General features: G+C 40.3%; 1 protein-coding gene across 8 annotated transcripts in view; it reads right to left on the minus strand.

The window, feature by feature from the left end:
* The window catches only part of DLGAP1 (DLG associated protein 1), a 634,484-nt gene that overhangs the window by 130,911 nt on the left and 488,873 nt on the right, over nucleotides 1-14,700 (minus strand). For all 8 annotated transcript variants that reach the window (XM_048840362.2, XM_048840361.2, XM_048840359.2 and 5 more), the window contains one exon: nucleotides 1,143-1,320. In XM_048840362.2, the coding sequence (XP_048696319.1) occupies nucleotides 1,143-1,320 (178 nt within the window). The remainder of the gene's footprint in view (nucleotides 1-1,142; nucleotides 1,321-14,700) is intronic.

The raw sequence follows: 14,700 nt of genomic DNA on the forward strand, positions 1-14,700 counted from the left end.
TTGGCCTTTACTTTTGCAGGCATAAATTGGAGGTTCAAAACGGTGACAGCATCATCTACAGCATGAGTTATTACCAGTGATTTAGAGCATATAACACCAAATGAAATGCAGTGCCCTGCGCTAGTTGGCAAAAAATACACAACATGTGAGAATACCCTCGCAGAATAACGTATCTGACTATGATGTTTTAATGTGCATATTCATTCAAGTTTTCCCAAAGAAAATTACCTTCTATTTGAGCACCATTTCAGGGCCCAATTTTGTGAAGTACTGAGCATCCTTCGCTCCCACTGTTTTTAAGCAAAGTTGAGGGCACTCAACACATCCCTGACCTGGATCCTATTTTGCATGCATGGCAGCTAGACAGATGTGACAGCATGATGACTCCATATGCATATTTTATACAGGAGCAGGATATTCCACTGTGTCAACACTCACAATTTAAAATGCCCCAAAGTACACAGTATTCAACTGACAGACTGTAGCTGGCACAGAAGAGGATGTTATGATTTTTCAGGAAAATAATGCACATCTTCATAATTAATATGTGAACCAAACACATATGTACCATGTACATCGTAAAGTCAAAGCTCTATCAGAATTAAAAATAATGCGTAAAAGAAGTAATAAACCTTTTCAAAATATTGAATTAATGTCAAAACAACAATTGTGGAATATAAAATACCAGTAACCCTTATTCTTTTCCCCCCTCAAACATTTTATGGTCCTCACTCCTTAAAGGAAAACTCATTCTCACTAGGAATCCAAGTCCTACATTTTTAGAAGTGACTCGTTGTTTTGTATGCTAAACCCGAAACTTCTTAGAGGGAGTGCTGAGCACCTGTCCACTAAAAATCAGGCCCCTTTAAGACATTTCACGTTGTGCAACCAAAATCACCAAACAATTTTCAGAATTTAGACTATGACATTTTCAAATCTTAGTCCTTCACAAAAATGTACATGAAAAACATCCCCATAAGTCCTTTTAAAATTTAAATGCTTTTGAAAATATGTAATTTGTTACATGTCTGACTTCACTGCACAACCAAAAAGGGTTTCTGGTTCTACACATTGCACATACAGCTGAACTGGCTGGGGATTGATTTTGATCTTGTTCTTAGCCGTGCATGCTTGCCACTCACCTGACTAATCGTGCTCATGGCTCTCATGTAGCTCTCATTCCGGGAACGGAATTTAGGAGAAGTTAACAGACTTGCAGGGTCCAGACTGTCCAAACTCCTGTTGATTGAGACTTCACTCACTGCCCTCAAGTAACTGTGGCTCCGGATTTGAAGTTTTGGAGAGTGTTCGCTGGATATCCTTGAAGGAAACAGTGGGAAAGAGACATTTCATCAAATCCAAATAGCTTAACTGTGACTGGGAATGACAGTAAATTGTTTTGCAGGAAAGTAAGACTAAAACCAGAAATTATGTAACCCTGGGGCATTTATACATTCAGTACAGTACAGCAAATCGGCCAGTTCCAGTTCGTTTATAAGTACAAATTTTAGAAGTGATTTTATACACATGCTAGAAGTCTAACTACTAAGATGGGTGAACTTGAGTGCCTGGTATTAAATAAGAATGTTGATATAATAGGCATCACATAAACTTGGTGGAATGATAATAATCAATGGGACATAGTAATACCAGGGTACAAAATATATTGGAAGGAGAGAACAGGTCATGCTGGTGGGGAAGTGGCACTATATGTGAAAGAAACCATAGCGTCAAATATAATAAAAACCTTAAATGAACCAAACTGTACCATAGAATCTCTAGGGACAGAAATTCCATGCGCCCCTGACCAGGATGGTGATGGGAAATGCTCAGGGAAATTAGAGAGGCTATAAAAACAGAAAACTCAACTGTAATGGGGGATTTCAACTATTCCCATACTAACTGGATACATATCACCTCAGGATGGGATGCAGAGATAAAGTTTCTTGACACCATAAATGGCTGCTTCTTGGAGCAGCTAGTCCTGGAACCCAAAAGAGCAAAGGCAATTCCTGATTTTGTCCTAAGTGGAGCACAGGCTCTAGTCCAAGAGCTGAAACACTTGATAATAGCGACCATAACTGAGGCTACAATTTTGTCATGGATATTTTTAGTAAAAGTCAGGGACAGGTCACGGACAAAAAACAAAAAATCATGGAAGACGTGACCTGTCCCTGACTTTTACTAAAAATATCCCAAACAAAATGTGGAGGGAGGAGGGTCCAGCACCCTGTCCCCCACCGCCACAGAGGCTGGGAGCTGCAGGGACCCCATTGCCCAGTGGCAGGGAGGGGTCCCCCTGCCGCCCTGCGGGACTAGAGCTGGGGGGACCCCCCACTACCCTGCAGGACTGGGATCTGCGTGGGGAGTGTGACCCCTGCTGCTCGTGGCAACAGGGGAGCTGCAGGGTGCGGCAGTGATAGTGGCGGAGGCTAGGGAACAGTGGGGAGCCCTTGCCCCCAGCCACTGAGCAGCTTCGGCGTCTGCGAGCTGCAGGGGGCCCCTGCCCGCGGTCACTGAGCAGCTCCAGGATCCCTCTGCTGCCACCGCTGGTGACTGGGAGCTGCGGTGGGGCCCTGGCTGCTTGCAGCAGCTGAGCTGCTGCAGGGGAGACCCCTGCCAGCGGGGACGGCTGGGCAGCTCAGGGATCGCCAACTACGGTGCCAGGTGGTCAGTTGCAGGGGGTCCTGCCACCCACAGCCCCCCCACGACCCATGACCCCCGTGACATAATCTTAGCCTTAACCATTATACAATTAAATTTAACATCCCTTAGGGGGTGGGGGTGGGGGTGGGGGAGAGACACCCAAAGCAGCCCACCGCAGTATCATTTAACTTCCAAAAGGGGAATTACACAAAAATAGGAAGCTAGTTAAAGAGAAATTAAAAGGTACAGTCTCAAAAGTGAAATGCCTGCAAGATGCATGGACACTTTTTAAAAACACCACAATAGAAGCTCAAATTAAATGTATACCCTAAATTAAAAATATAGTAAGAGGACCAAAAAAGTGCCACCATGGCTAAACAACAAAGTAGTGAAGTGGTTAGAGGCAAAAAGGCATCCTTTAGAAACAAAGAATCCTACTGAGGAAAACAGAAAGGAACATACACTCTGGCAAGTCAAGTGAAAAGGCATAATTACAGGCCAAAGGTACAATTTGGGTCATTTAAGATTTTTATTATATTTGACTCTATGCTTTCTTTCACATATAGTGCCACTCCCCCACCAGCATGACCTATTCTGTCATTGGTATATATTTTGTACCCTGGTATTACTATGTCCCATTGATTATCATCATTCCAACAAGTTAATGTGATGCCTATTATATCAATATAAGGCCAAAAAAGCATTTGAAGAGCAATTAGCCAAAGGCTCGTAAACGAACAGCATTTTTTGTTAAGTACACCAGAAGTAGGAAGCTTTCTAAACAATCAGTGGGGCTACTGGACAATCGAGCTGCTAAAGGAGCACTTGAGGAAGATAAAGTCATTGTTGAGAAGGTAAATGAATTATTTGCAATAGTCTTCAGTGCAGAGGATATGAGATAGGTTGCCACACTTGAGCCATGATTTTTAGGTGACAAATCTGAGGAACTGTCGCAGACTGAAGTGTCATAAGAGGAGGTTTTGGAACAAATTGATAAATTAAACAGTAATAAGTCACCAGGACCAAAGGGTAGAAGAAAAGGCCTACTGGAAAGCCATACAGTTGACTGGTTCATCAAGCACAGAGCTGCTGAGCATCCACTGTTCACACTGAAATCAGTGGGAGTTGTAGGTGCTCCGTTCCTCTTAGGGTTTGTCTCATAGGGAGGTAACCTGGTGCTAATCTTTTGAAATATACATTTGATATCCTATCTATGTATGTATTTTACAGCATATTCCAGTTAGACTTGACAGCTTGCTTCCTAGGCAATTCTAGGAGATAAGGGCCGCTAACTGTAAATCAATTACATATAATGTACACAAAATGCAGCTGGAGTGATTGGACAACCTAACCCTAACCTTATAGTAAATCATTCCAAGAATATACTGCTACATGGGTGTAATTTGGTTACATTCAATAGTTGTTTTGGATAGTGACAATAGCTGCCAGGTTGGTAGGCATTTTTCACGTCAAACAGCTATTTTCCATTTTCAGGAAACACATTAAGTAGCTTCTAAATGCACATTCATTTAAATTCAAAAGTTTGAAAAGTCCATTTCTGTTTTTCCACCTATAATGAACACATCATTAGAAAAATGGGGAACTAGCTAGAAGCTGAAGGTCCTCTTTCATCACACTGGGCCAGACAGACCAACGATAAACACATTTCCTTAACTGATGTGTTATTTGACCCAAAGCAATAATATTGTCATCATAAGTGGGAATAATATTTTGTATGGATTCCAGTGTCAACAGTGACTCTCTGGTTGTGATTTCGTATACTGAAATTGTAGCAAAGAAAATCATTTCTGTTTTACAGGACAAATGCTATTTAAAGTTATTGCACTGCCTTGTTCATCATAGTTATCTGATCATGCACATTTCAAATATTTCTGTTAGTAAAACATTTCAGAGATGATGTTTTGGGACAGGTCAGATGGGTCCCGTATTCTGGGCATGAGGGAATCATTTTTAGACTTGCAACTCATTTGATGTTTTGTTGAGGCTTGACACTGAAGAATTTCTTGAAAGGAAAGAAAAACATGTAGAAACTAAAATAAGTTATCTTCAATAATGAGGCGTTTTGGTACTTTTAAGGCAGTTGGAAAAACAATTATAAATTCAGTTCATCCTTTGATTTTTTTCTCTCTCTCTCTCCTTTAAGAGGAATATTTGCTTTTGTATGGTCCATTTAGGGTACTGATTTTCCCTTTTAAGAAAACTAGAGTTTGTAGCCAACTGTATTTCTGTTATCCATTGCAGACTCATTTACTGCAGGGGTGTCCAAATTTTATATTACCGGTGGCTGACAACACTTGAACCTTACTAGGCACAGCAGGGCCACAAATTCTTTTGCCCAAAATTGAAGAAATTGCAGCCTCAGCCATTCAAAGCTACAAGTCCCTATATGAAATTCTCCAACTGAGCAACTTTCTACATAGATAAAGATGGCACAGTATGGTCTCCACAGGCTGTATCACCATATAAAAAGGATGGCAGCTACACAGCAAAGTGGTCTCCATCATGGCCTTCCACTTAAACAAACAACTTTAGAGATTTTTTTTTTTAAAGAGCACAGAGTGCAGTAAATGTTGAAGGGAACAGCTCTTCTACATCAAACATGATTTTTTTTCCTGGGGGGATGCCCTCAGTTCCTTACAAAGGTGGATTGGTCACAATATTGAACAAGTCAGTTTTCCATTTTGAAATGGAAACCTCACTACTGTCTGTGTATGTCTGTGTATGAATGAACGACAATGAGAGACAGAAAACATAAAATTAGTCATAAGAAATACACACATGAGGCTGATTTAAAGAGAATCTGTGTGCCATTCTGTGTTTAATTTCTGCAAGCAATTACAGATATTGTGCACTCAAATATGTAATACTAGTTATTTGTATGTGCAGTTGGAAAACTGCACATACAAATAACTAGTATTACATATTTGAGTTTAATGGTTAGACCCCAGGTGTAATTATGACAATACTGCAAAACCTATTAGTAAGGGCCACAATTGGAATGCCATGTTCTCTGGATGATCTAATAAAAATGAATTTGAACTGTTTACTATTAGATAATTATTATTACAGAATTCTGTCACCACTTGAAGACTGGTCATTCATTTGCCTTCTTCAATCAGTGAGTCAGTAATTGGATGGACTAGATATAAAAAATGTTCAGATTACTCTTGGGGCAATAATTCCAGATTTCCAAATGGAATCTGGAATTTCATTTAGGATATTCTCCAGCAGTGCTCAAACACAACACCACACACACACACACACACACACAGAACACTAAAAATAAAATGGCTGACCTAGCTATCACCTCTATTTGTGGCTGGCAGAGCCTTTTAATAACAATTTACCAAAACCTGATCAGTAGATTTCTTGAAAGTAATTCCTTGTATGTCATTTACTTGGAGCACTGAGAATATGCATAAAATCCAAGTTAAATGAATAATTCATTACAAAAAATTTATCAGATGAATACAAACTATATTACCGCTCTCTGTAGAGCTGCAAGCAGATCAGAAGGTCCTCAAATATATTTGTTAATCAAATTAATTCATTTTTTGTTTTATTTTATGGATTGATTGTAAGCAGTTTGCTGCCCGTATTCAATATTTGTTATAAAAAATTCAAACTGTGTTGATTATTTACAAATTAATCAAATAAGTCACCTGGTGTTGTTTCTGTTCACTGATTGGATGAGCATGCAAACAGTGAATATAACAAATCACAAAACTCAGTGCACAAGTATAAACAAATTAAAAATTGTTTTTTGTAAATACTCATGCATGCATCTTTGAAATTTGCTTTCTGCAAACGTCTGGTCCACTGTATCGAGTCATACAGATACCTTAGTCATCAACAAGGAACAAACTTGGGATATTTGATAACAAAAACAAAGGCCTCACCCGCTTGAGCTAAAGGAGATCTCTCCATGGCTATAAGTGCAAGGTGTTCTAGTCAGAGGGACCTGCCATCAGATGGAGACATGATCATGTGCACTAGGCACCACTAAACTTTGATTGCTTGAATGTTCATAGAAAGCAAATACCAAAGAAGCATGAATCCATGTGAAAATCTGAGCTTTTGTTTGCACAATTTTTTGCAGTATTTTCCCAGTTCTATACAAAATCACCTAATTTCTCTGCCATGGTATATGCTTCTTATTGTTTCTGGATGTGGGTGGTTGAAGCAAATAGGTTCTTTTTCTGACTTATTTTGGTCAGATAGTTGGTCCTTAACTATACAACTGACCAGTTCAGCAGGTGTTTAGAAATGTGTTTCACAAATGGCTACTTATCACATCACTGGTTTACATGACAGATGGGGAGTTACGCAGGGACTGAGATTTTGGCAGCCACTAGAGGAGGTGACTGTTGCTCACGGATGACCATATTCACAGGTTTCACTATGTTTAAAAACAGCGGAAAAAATAACTAAGGTTTAAAATACAGGCAAGGAGTAAATACAGGTAGTTAAATTGTTGTTGAATGCATCCCTTATATAGCAAAAGAGTTATTCAACAGCTCCATACCTGTTCAGGATTGGCACTTTATAAATGTGTAATAAATCATTATCATCATCATATACCACAATAACTATACAATAGTCTTTAAAGAGTAGCTGAAATGCCACAGAAAACTTTGAAAAACATTCTGTTTAGGAATAAGTCTGCCAATATAGCATAGTTTCAAGTTTTCACTTCCTTAGTTTATTATCAGAGACTTCAACCAACTATGATTCACAAAGGATTGACTATGGGCAAGATCTACAGCTGAAGTGAAATGGCTTAGCTAGCCCCACTGACTTCAGTGCATACAATGATTAGCAGCACGAGAAGATGAACTCAAAGATCCTGGAACCAGCTCCTCAGGTGTGTTGCATCCTCTTTGCATTGCAATGCCTGTCTCCATTACTCAGGGATGATCACTTAAGTACAAGAGTGGCCCTGAAGGGAGAGGTAAAGAGCTTACTTATACAGGGCTTGTACACCAGAGCCCCTGTGAGTAGTAGAATGGAAAGATAAAGGTGTAGTTGGGGTGTCCTTAAGCTTATCTTGATCTGTGTTTTGATCCCTTGTGGCCATTACATGATGGTGTAATTTAGAGAAGTCTTCAGGCACCTTTAACACAGCACAAAGAGGACAACTTTTATCTAAGCACCATACAAACAGTAGTGAATTGATCTTTACCAAACTGCTGTGAGACAGGGGAGTATTATTAGCCCCAGATGTAGAACCGAGGCAAGGAAGATGTAGGCCCTGGTGCTGCTACCCTTACTCACACAGCGTGACCCATTCATTTGCCTTATTCATTTCAATGGGACTACTCGCAGGGTAAGGTACTGCTCAATATGAGTAAGTGTGGGAGAATCTCGCCCTAAATGATTTTCCTAATGTCACACAGGAAGCCTGTGGCAAAGGCAACAAGTGAATTCTAGTCCAGTGTCTAAACCATAAGATAACTGAGGATCAGAACAGTGCAAAGGAAAACTTTTAGCCCCCTTTGCACACCACTTTGTGACTAGTGCTCTGTGCATATTGGCCTACCTGAGTTGGCCTCTGACTTTTATTCAAATACACTTACGGGGTAAAACTATATTAGCAGGATTCCGTCTGAATGGAGTGCTTCTGAATGTTTTACAGGAAAAGCCACTGTATCTTCAAATTGACTCTGAGATGGAAAAGGTAAGATGGACAAGGAGGATTTTTCTGTTTACAGGAACAGGGAAAATCTGATGGTAGAAATATTTCCTTTTATTTTTGAGAGATTGGGAAAAATTGTACTTGTGCTGTCTATGGCAAATGTATTAGATGATCATGTGATCAGTGCAGGCAGCACCTCCACCAATAGGTGGCGCAGTCTTTTTTTTTCTTAGTGTTGTTGTGTACTTTGATATTATGTTGTTGTCTTGGTTTGGGGTAGGGTGGGGCAGAGGCACTAGGAGGATGTTCAGTCCTGCCTGTGTGTGCTGGGGTTGGTACTTGCAGTGTTTCAGTAAAAGCTTTGATTTCTGTAAGCAAGTATTACAATGTTTCACTTGTGCATGAAAAGGAGTGTAGAGTCGGGAGAATGTGTTGGCAGTGACTGACTGATTTTTTTGGGAAAGCTCTGACAATTAAATAAGATATCCCTAAAAAAATATAATTAGACGGTCTTCTGCATTTCAATGTGCGAATTCATAGCACAAAACAGAGTGTTGTACCACATGGGTTTCTTGTCATCTCAATATAAAGAGTCATAGCTGTACAAGACAAAAGAAAATGGTGCTGTGTCCAGAAGTATGTAATGAATACCTCCACTAGTCAGGCTGTGAGGAGCAGCCAGTGTAGAAAATATATTTTAACGCATCTTTAAAAAAAAAAATCTTTGCCTCTTGCTGGTTAAACATCCCAGAATTCATTTTTCTAGGCTATCCCTGATAGCATAGTTCCCATGGAGCTAATTATTTCTGTGCTGAAAGTGCCCCCTCCCCTCAACCCGTCTGGTGGGAGCACCCAGCACATAGTTCTGTGTTTAACTATAATTTCATGTTAGCTTTTGCTTTAAGGGAAAAATCATCTGCTGTCTGATGCTAAGTAAAAGCAATGAAGAACATGCACAGAACAAAGCCGTTCAAGTGTATTCATCTTATTCCCCAGTCATGACATGGGTCATCAGATGGGTAATTTTGTCGCTGTTGCACTTGCATTATGTTGTGTTAACTTTTCACTGCACAGTGTACAAGGCTGTCACGGTACAGAAATTGGCAAGGGCAGAATATCAACTACTTTGTGCATTTGTTCTCACTAGAAGTTTGCCACATTTTGAAAAACCTCCTTTCCCATATTTTTTAAAATAATACGATTGTCTTGCTAAGGGTTTCACACTTTGAAGATAAAATCTCAGTACATGTCACGGTACAGTTGCTATGGAGCCAGCCATGAGAAAGAAAAACAAAAACTTGCACATAACCAGAATATCTTACTTGCTGAGCAGAAATTCAACAGCAATTGTACAAAAGTGGCAGCTGTTTCCCTTTTGATTCTGTCTCCATTAATCGGATTATAAATCACACACACCAACTGGCATTCATCCCCATTAATCATGTGGGGTATGCATTATTTTATTAATAATACCTTACATGTCCTTTTGAGGTGGATCAGATGCCAGAAAGGGACAGGGTGAGAAGGGGTGGTGACTTCAGTGTTTTTTCAATCATATTTGTCTCTCTGCCTGATATTACAGACTCTAATATGATTGAACAAGATATCACTTAAAAATTAATCCAAAACTCAGCTCAGTTAAATGCCACACAGCTTTCTGATGTGTCTATCTCCAGCTGGCAAAATGTGCTGTTTTTCTGTATAAGCACATGGTGTCCTGCCAGAGAGCCCTTATTTGTTTGATAGATAAAGGACGAGAGGACCTTGATCAATTAATATTTATAAACATTTTTCAAAAGCACCATTTCTTTAAAGCTACCTGTGACTGGCTGGCCAGGAAGTCACTGCCAGTCAGCTCAGACTCAATCTAGAAATCATTCTTCTACAGCTAGCTGTGGTCCTAGATGGTCTCATGATGGTCTTTGTTTCTGAGGTTGTGCTGTAAGGACCATGGGCCAGAATCAATGGCATCTTCAGTCTTTAATTGTGATATCACTCTGTGCTTCATCTATTAATGTCTCAGCTCTTATTATACAATAAAGCCATATATGTACATAGTGCTTTTCATCCCAAAGGATCCCAAAACACCATATACAAACAAAAGAATAGGCCAGATAATTAGGGATGCTTTCACCCAAGCTGGAATGCAGTTGCTCTTAGGGTGAAATGCAGCAGTGTTTAACAGTGCACAGCAGAGCTACACAACAGTTATGGACAAATGAAGCAGAATACGATATTGAATTGAATCTACAGGGGAAAATCTAGATAGGCATGATATCATTTTCTTAACCAAAATCTTGCCCAGATACTGGAATTAACTGTAATCTTGTCAAAAGTGGTGTGATGATGCTGTGTCTTTTACATACAGTCTGAGAGCTGATAAAAGAAATACTGCAATGCAGTACTCTGCAGTTTCCAGTAGTATTATTATGGTGGTGTGTAGGGCATTACGATAGAATATTGCAGTATTTTTCATTCCTCTCAGAAAAGAAACCCATCCCGTTTAGTCAGACTCAGTCTGGCAAGATATAACAAGATTGGTAAGGCCTGGTCTGCAACTAAACCTTTGGTCGACCTAGCAACATCACTCAGGGGAGTGAAAAATTCACCCCGGGGAGACATGGTGAAGCCTATCTAAACCCTGGTGTAGACAATGCTAAGGTTGATGGAAGACTTATTCTGTTGTCGTAGCTACTGCCTCTCCAGGGGGTGGATTTCCTTGCAGAGATGGAAAACCAATTCCTTTGCTGTAGCAAGTGTCTACCCTACAGTGATTCAGCGGCGCAGCTGCAGGGCTGCCGCAGTAGCACTCGGACCACGGACATGCCTGAAGGTGCCCAACTTCACTTCTTGAGGTGTATTAAAACTTTCCCCTCAGTACATACTACAGAGGATCCACTAGCATAGCCTGTGACCTGCTAAGAAGATTTCATGTTTGCTCTGGTCATTTGTCTGGCTATGCTGAAAGAATGACAGGAGACATTAGATATGGGTTTATCAGGCTGCAACTTTATTATTAGACAGATGTCTGAGGCTAACCCGGTGGATGAAATGTGCAGTGCAGGTGCAAAATTTATGTCCCACCAGCAGATCCACTGCTGGGACCTTACCAATTAGAGCCAATTTTGGCAGCGGGGGGTGGGTGGGGGGGCTTCCACCAGCTCCCCCTCCCCTTTTTATCCAGGTCCCTCCAGCAATTCCCTTGACCGGACTTTACTGACCCCCCCCCCCCCCGCAGGAGGGATTAAGGTGGACTATAATGATGGGGGGGTGGCTCCCGGCTGTACCAATCAGAGCAGTCCCCAACTGCCCCCGGCTTGCTTAATTACTAGATAGGTAAAGAGACTGATGTTTACTAATCCTCCACCGTTCCCCTAGTCTAGATGCAGAGTAACACATTTTACCTCAATTTAGCTGGTCAAGGTGGTCCTAATTTCAACTTCGTTTATTAATTTAGACAATTCCTAAATTAGATAGTCCAGCATCTTCACTGTTCGTCTCAAGCTGCTTACATTTAATTTATAATTTTTCAACTAGGGGACTGATTTACCTCTGCTATGAGAGGGAGGAGAAAACGGCAACTTCCTGCCAACTGCATCAGTAAAGGCTGCTACTTGTCAGGAATGCCACCTTAGAGAGCAGCAGATGGTATTTGCATTGCTGCACTCCCTGGGAGTTCTCTCAGTTAGCCTTACAACACCCCTCTTTAGCCAGTGCCTCCCATTTGTGAGACAGCATTGGTCAGCTCTGGACTCCACTGTGGAGTGGGGATAGAATGCTTCTTTGCAACAAAAAACATCTTTTGGGCTGACTTTCCACCAATGGGGGCAGTGTGATGGCACTATATGATGTTGGTCAGTATACAGCATATTTTGCCTTTACTTATACTGGTAAAGGCATACAAACAACATTTGCTAGGTGCAGACTATAATATTAAAAAAACAAACAAACCCACAATCTAGTATTGAGTGCCATGATTACTTAAGAATAAAGCAAAAAGCTTCCTCTTCTGAGAACCTCGGCATACTTCCTGCATAGCACTCTCAGCCCCACGTGGCTTGGGAAACTTGGGATCAAATCTGGATACCGTAAATTCAGGGAGATTAGACTACAGGACCTGCCAGTATTTTTGTTTTTCATTTATCTTTTTTATAGGGGAGAAAATTTCTAAATATCTTAGTTTGGTCTGTCTAGCTTGAAGTAGATAAGTTTAAGAGCATTTCTTGGTTTCACCAATCAAGAGCACTACCCAAAGTTTCACAAATGGTGGAGTGACTGTTTGTTTATGTGAAAATTTACAGCAGAAGTGCACTGCTTGTTAGTTCCTATTTGTTTTCCCCAGTTTAAAACATTTCAGTCATCCAGTGAAGGAGCAGAATCAATACCATGTGACTTATGTAACTAACCACACAACACACATAGCCAGCTACTCCTGAGTGCAGTAGTACTTACCACTGCAAGTGGTTCCATTGACATCAGGTAAACGTTTGAAGGAGGAGAGCCTAGACTTGTAATGAGTATTATTTGTAACAAATGGTTTGACTAGTTCTCAACTTTGAGTATGCATTTTCTGGTTAACACCTGCAAACTGTGGAGTTGTGCTGAGCTATTTTTCTTCGCTTTCCCCCTCATGGCATAATTTGGAGTGTACACTTTTACTAAATGGTTATTTCAACATCCTCCATTTTAGCTTGTTTTGTATTTTAAGAACTCTAAACTATCCAAAGTGCTGCCGAGGAGTCTGCTTTTCTTCTTTGCAGGGTACTTTTTTTAAGCAAGTGGTTTGGATTTGGTAAATTTTCTTTTCCTTTGAACACCTGTGAGCTGTTGAGTTTAATAAGGATAGAGCTGCTGCTGCTGCCTACTGTGTGTGAATTGAGAACATGTTGGGAGCACGGACCAGTGCCTACTGGATGTCATTATATCTAGTTTCTCTAGCTGTGTCTTAAAAAGGGTAGCTTGAAGCTCAGATATGACCCGGATCCAGCTTCTCCCTGCAGCTGCAAGACCAATGTAAAGCCGTTCAATTGAGTTTACTGTTGGCTAAGAGAAAGCAGCAGCAACTTGTACCTATATATCAAGGAAGATAGAAATACAAAAATACAGTGTTGTGTGCATTTATTTGTGATAAAAATAAATCCAGCATCTAAGTAGCTATGAAAATTAGAGAAACCTGTTGGTTCCTGCCAAGTCAGTCACGGCCCAATTCTTTATTACTTTAAGGACCATTTTCTTTTCAAGTGACCTAGGCGGTCATAAAGGCAATATCCCTGGAGCACAGAGGTTTCCCCTCTGTGCCACCCAAAGAATCTCCCTAACCATAGCTATTGTTCGAGTAGCAGATCCACTGCTTTTCTTTCAGCTTTTTCTCTATTGAAAGAAATCCAGATAATTCCAGATAGCCCAGTTGTCTGTGTGTGTTTCACAATTTCCTGCCCTCTTCTCTTTACAGCTTTGCTTTATGGAAGCTATTGGAGACTTTTCAGATATAGTGAGGATTCAAGAGAGTGGTAACCTGTTATTTCAGATCCGTGTGAAATCTAGTGTTGCCTGGATAATTCAATAGATACCTGCGAAGGCAATGTTAAACTGTTAAACAGCCTAAGGTAGAACGTAGAGCTTATTTTCACTTTGCAAACTCTTCTTCAAAATCTGAACATGCTCAAAAAGACTCAGAATTGCACTCAGACAAAACATTTTTATTTAAAAAAAAATCCAGATACTTTTTGTGCTATAGGCTGTCTTCAGGCCAGCCCTGTGCATAGTCATTCATGGCAGACAGGAATTGGTTACATTTTTGAGTGAGAGGGAGTACAGCAAAAAAATATTTTGCAAGCTTGCCTAAAATTGCCAATGCCAGCTATAGACTTAAGCACTCTCTCTTGCAGTCACTTAAAGTACATGGTTTGTAATCTTGTGAAAGTGAAACAGACTGAAACACTCATTTGAGCTTGTGAATAAAGGGGTGAATTTTTAAGAACCGGGGAAAATGTCATTGGGCTGCTAGAGACTCAAGTAGTGCAGGGCTAAAAATGAATGTGAAAACCCTTCAAGACTGGGATCCTGCAAAGTGGTGAGCATCTGGTATGAGGGGATGAGCATCCTCAACTCCCAATAAAGGAATTCAGGAAAGGCATTCAGTCATACTTGCCTAAGCTTCAGTGGGACTTAGGCATCATGCTTAAAATTAATTATGCGATTAAGCATTGAATGTGACTAAGTGCTTTGCCATAGTCTACACATTGCCTATTTAAAATGAAAAGTCAGAAGAAATTCCAAGCAGGGTGGATAAAAATTGATGATTAAAAAAAAATAAAATAAATCGGATTTTTTTATTTAAATCAGATTTTTTTGATAAAATGCTTTTTGAGGGAAAAAAACCTACCTAAAGATAGTTT

This window comes from Caretta caretta, chromosome 2, assembly GCF_965140235.1.
Source record: "Caretta caretta isolate rCarCar2 chromosome 2, rCarCar1.hap1, whole genome shotgun sequence".
NCBI lineage: Eukaryota > Metazoa > Chordata > Testudines > Cheloniidae > Caretta > Caretta caretta.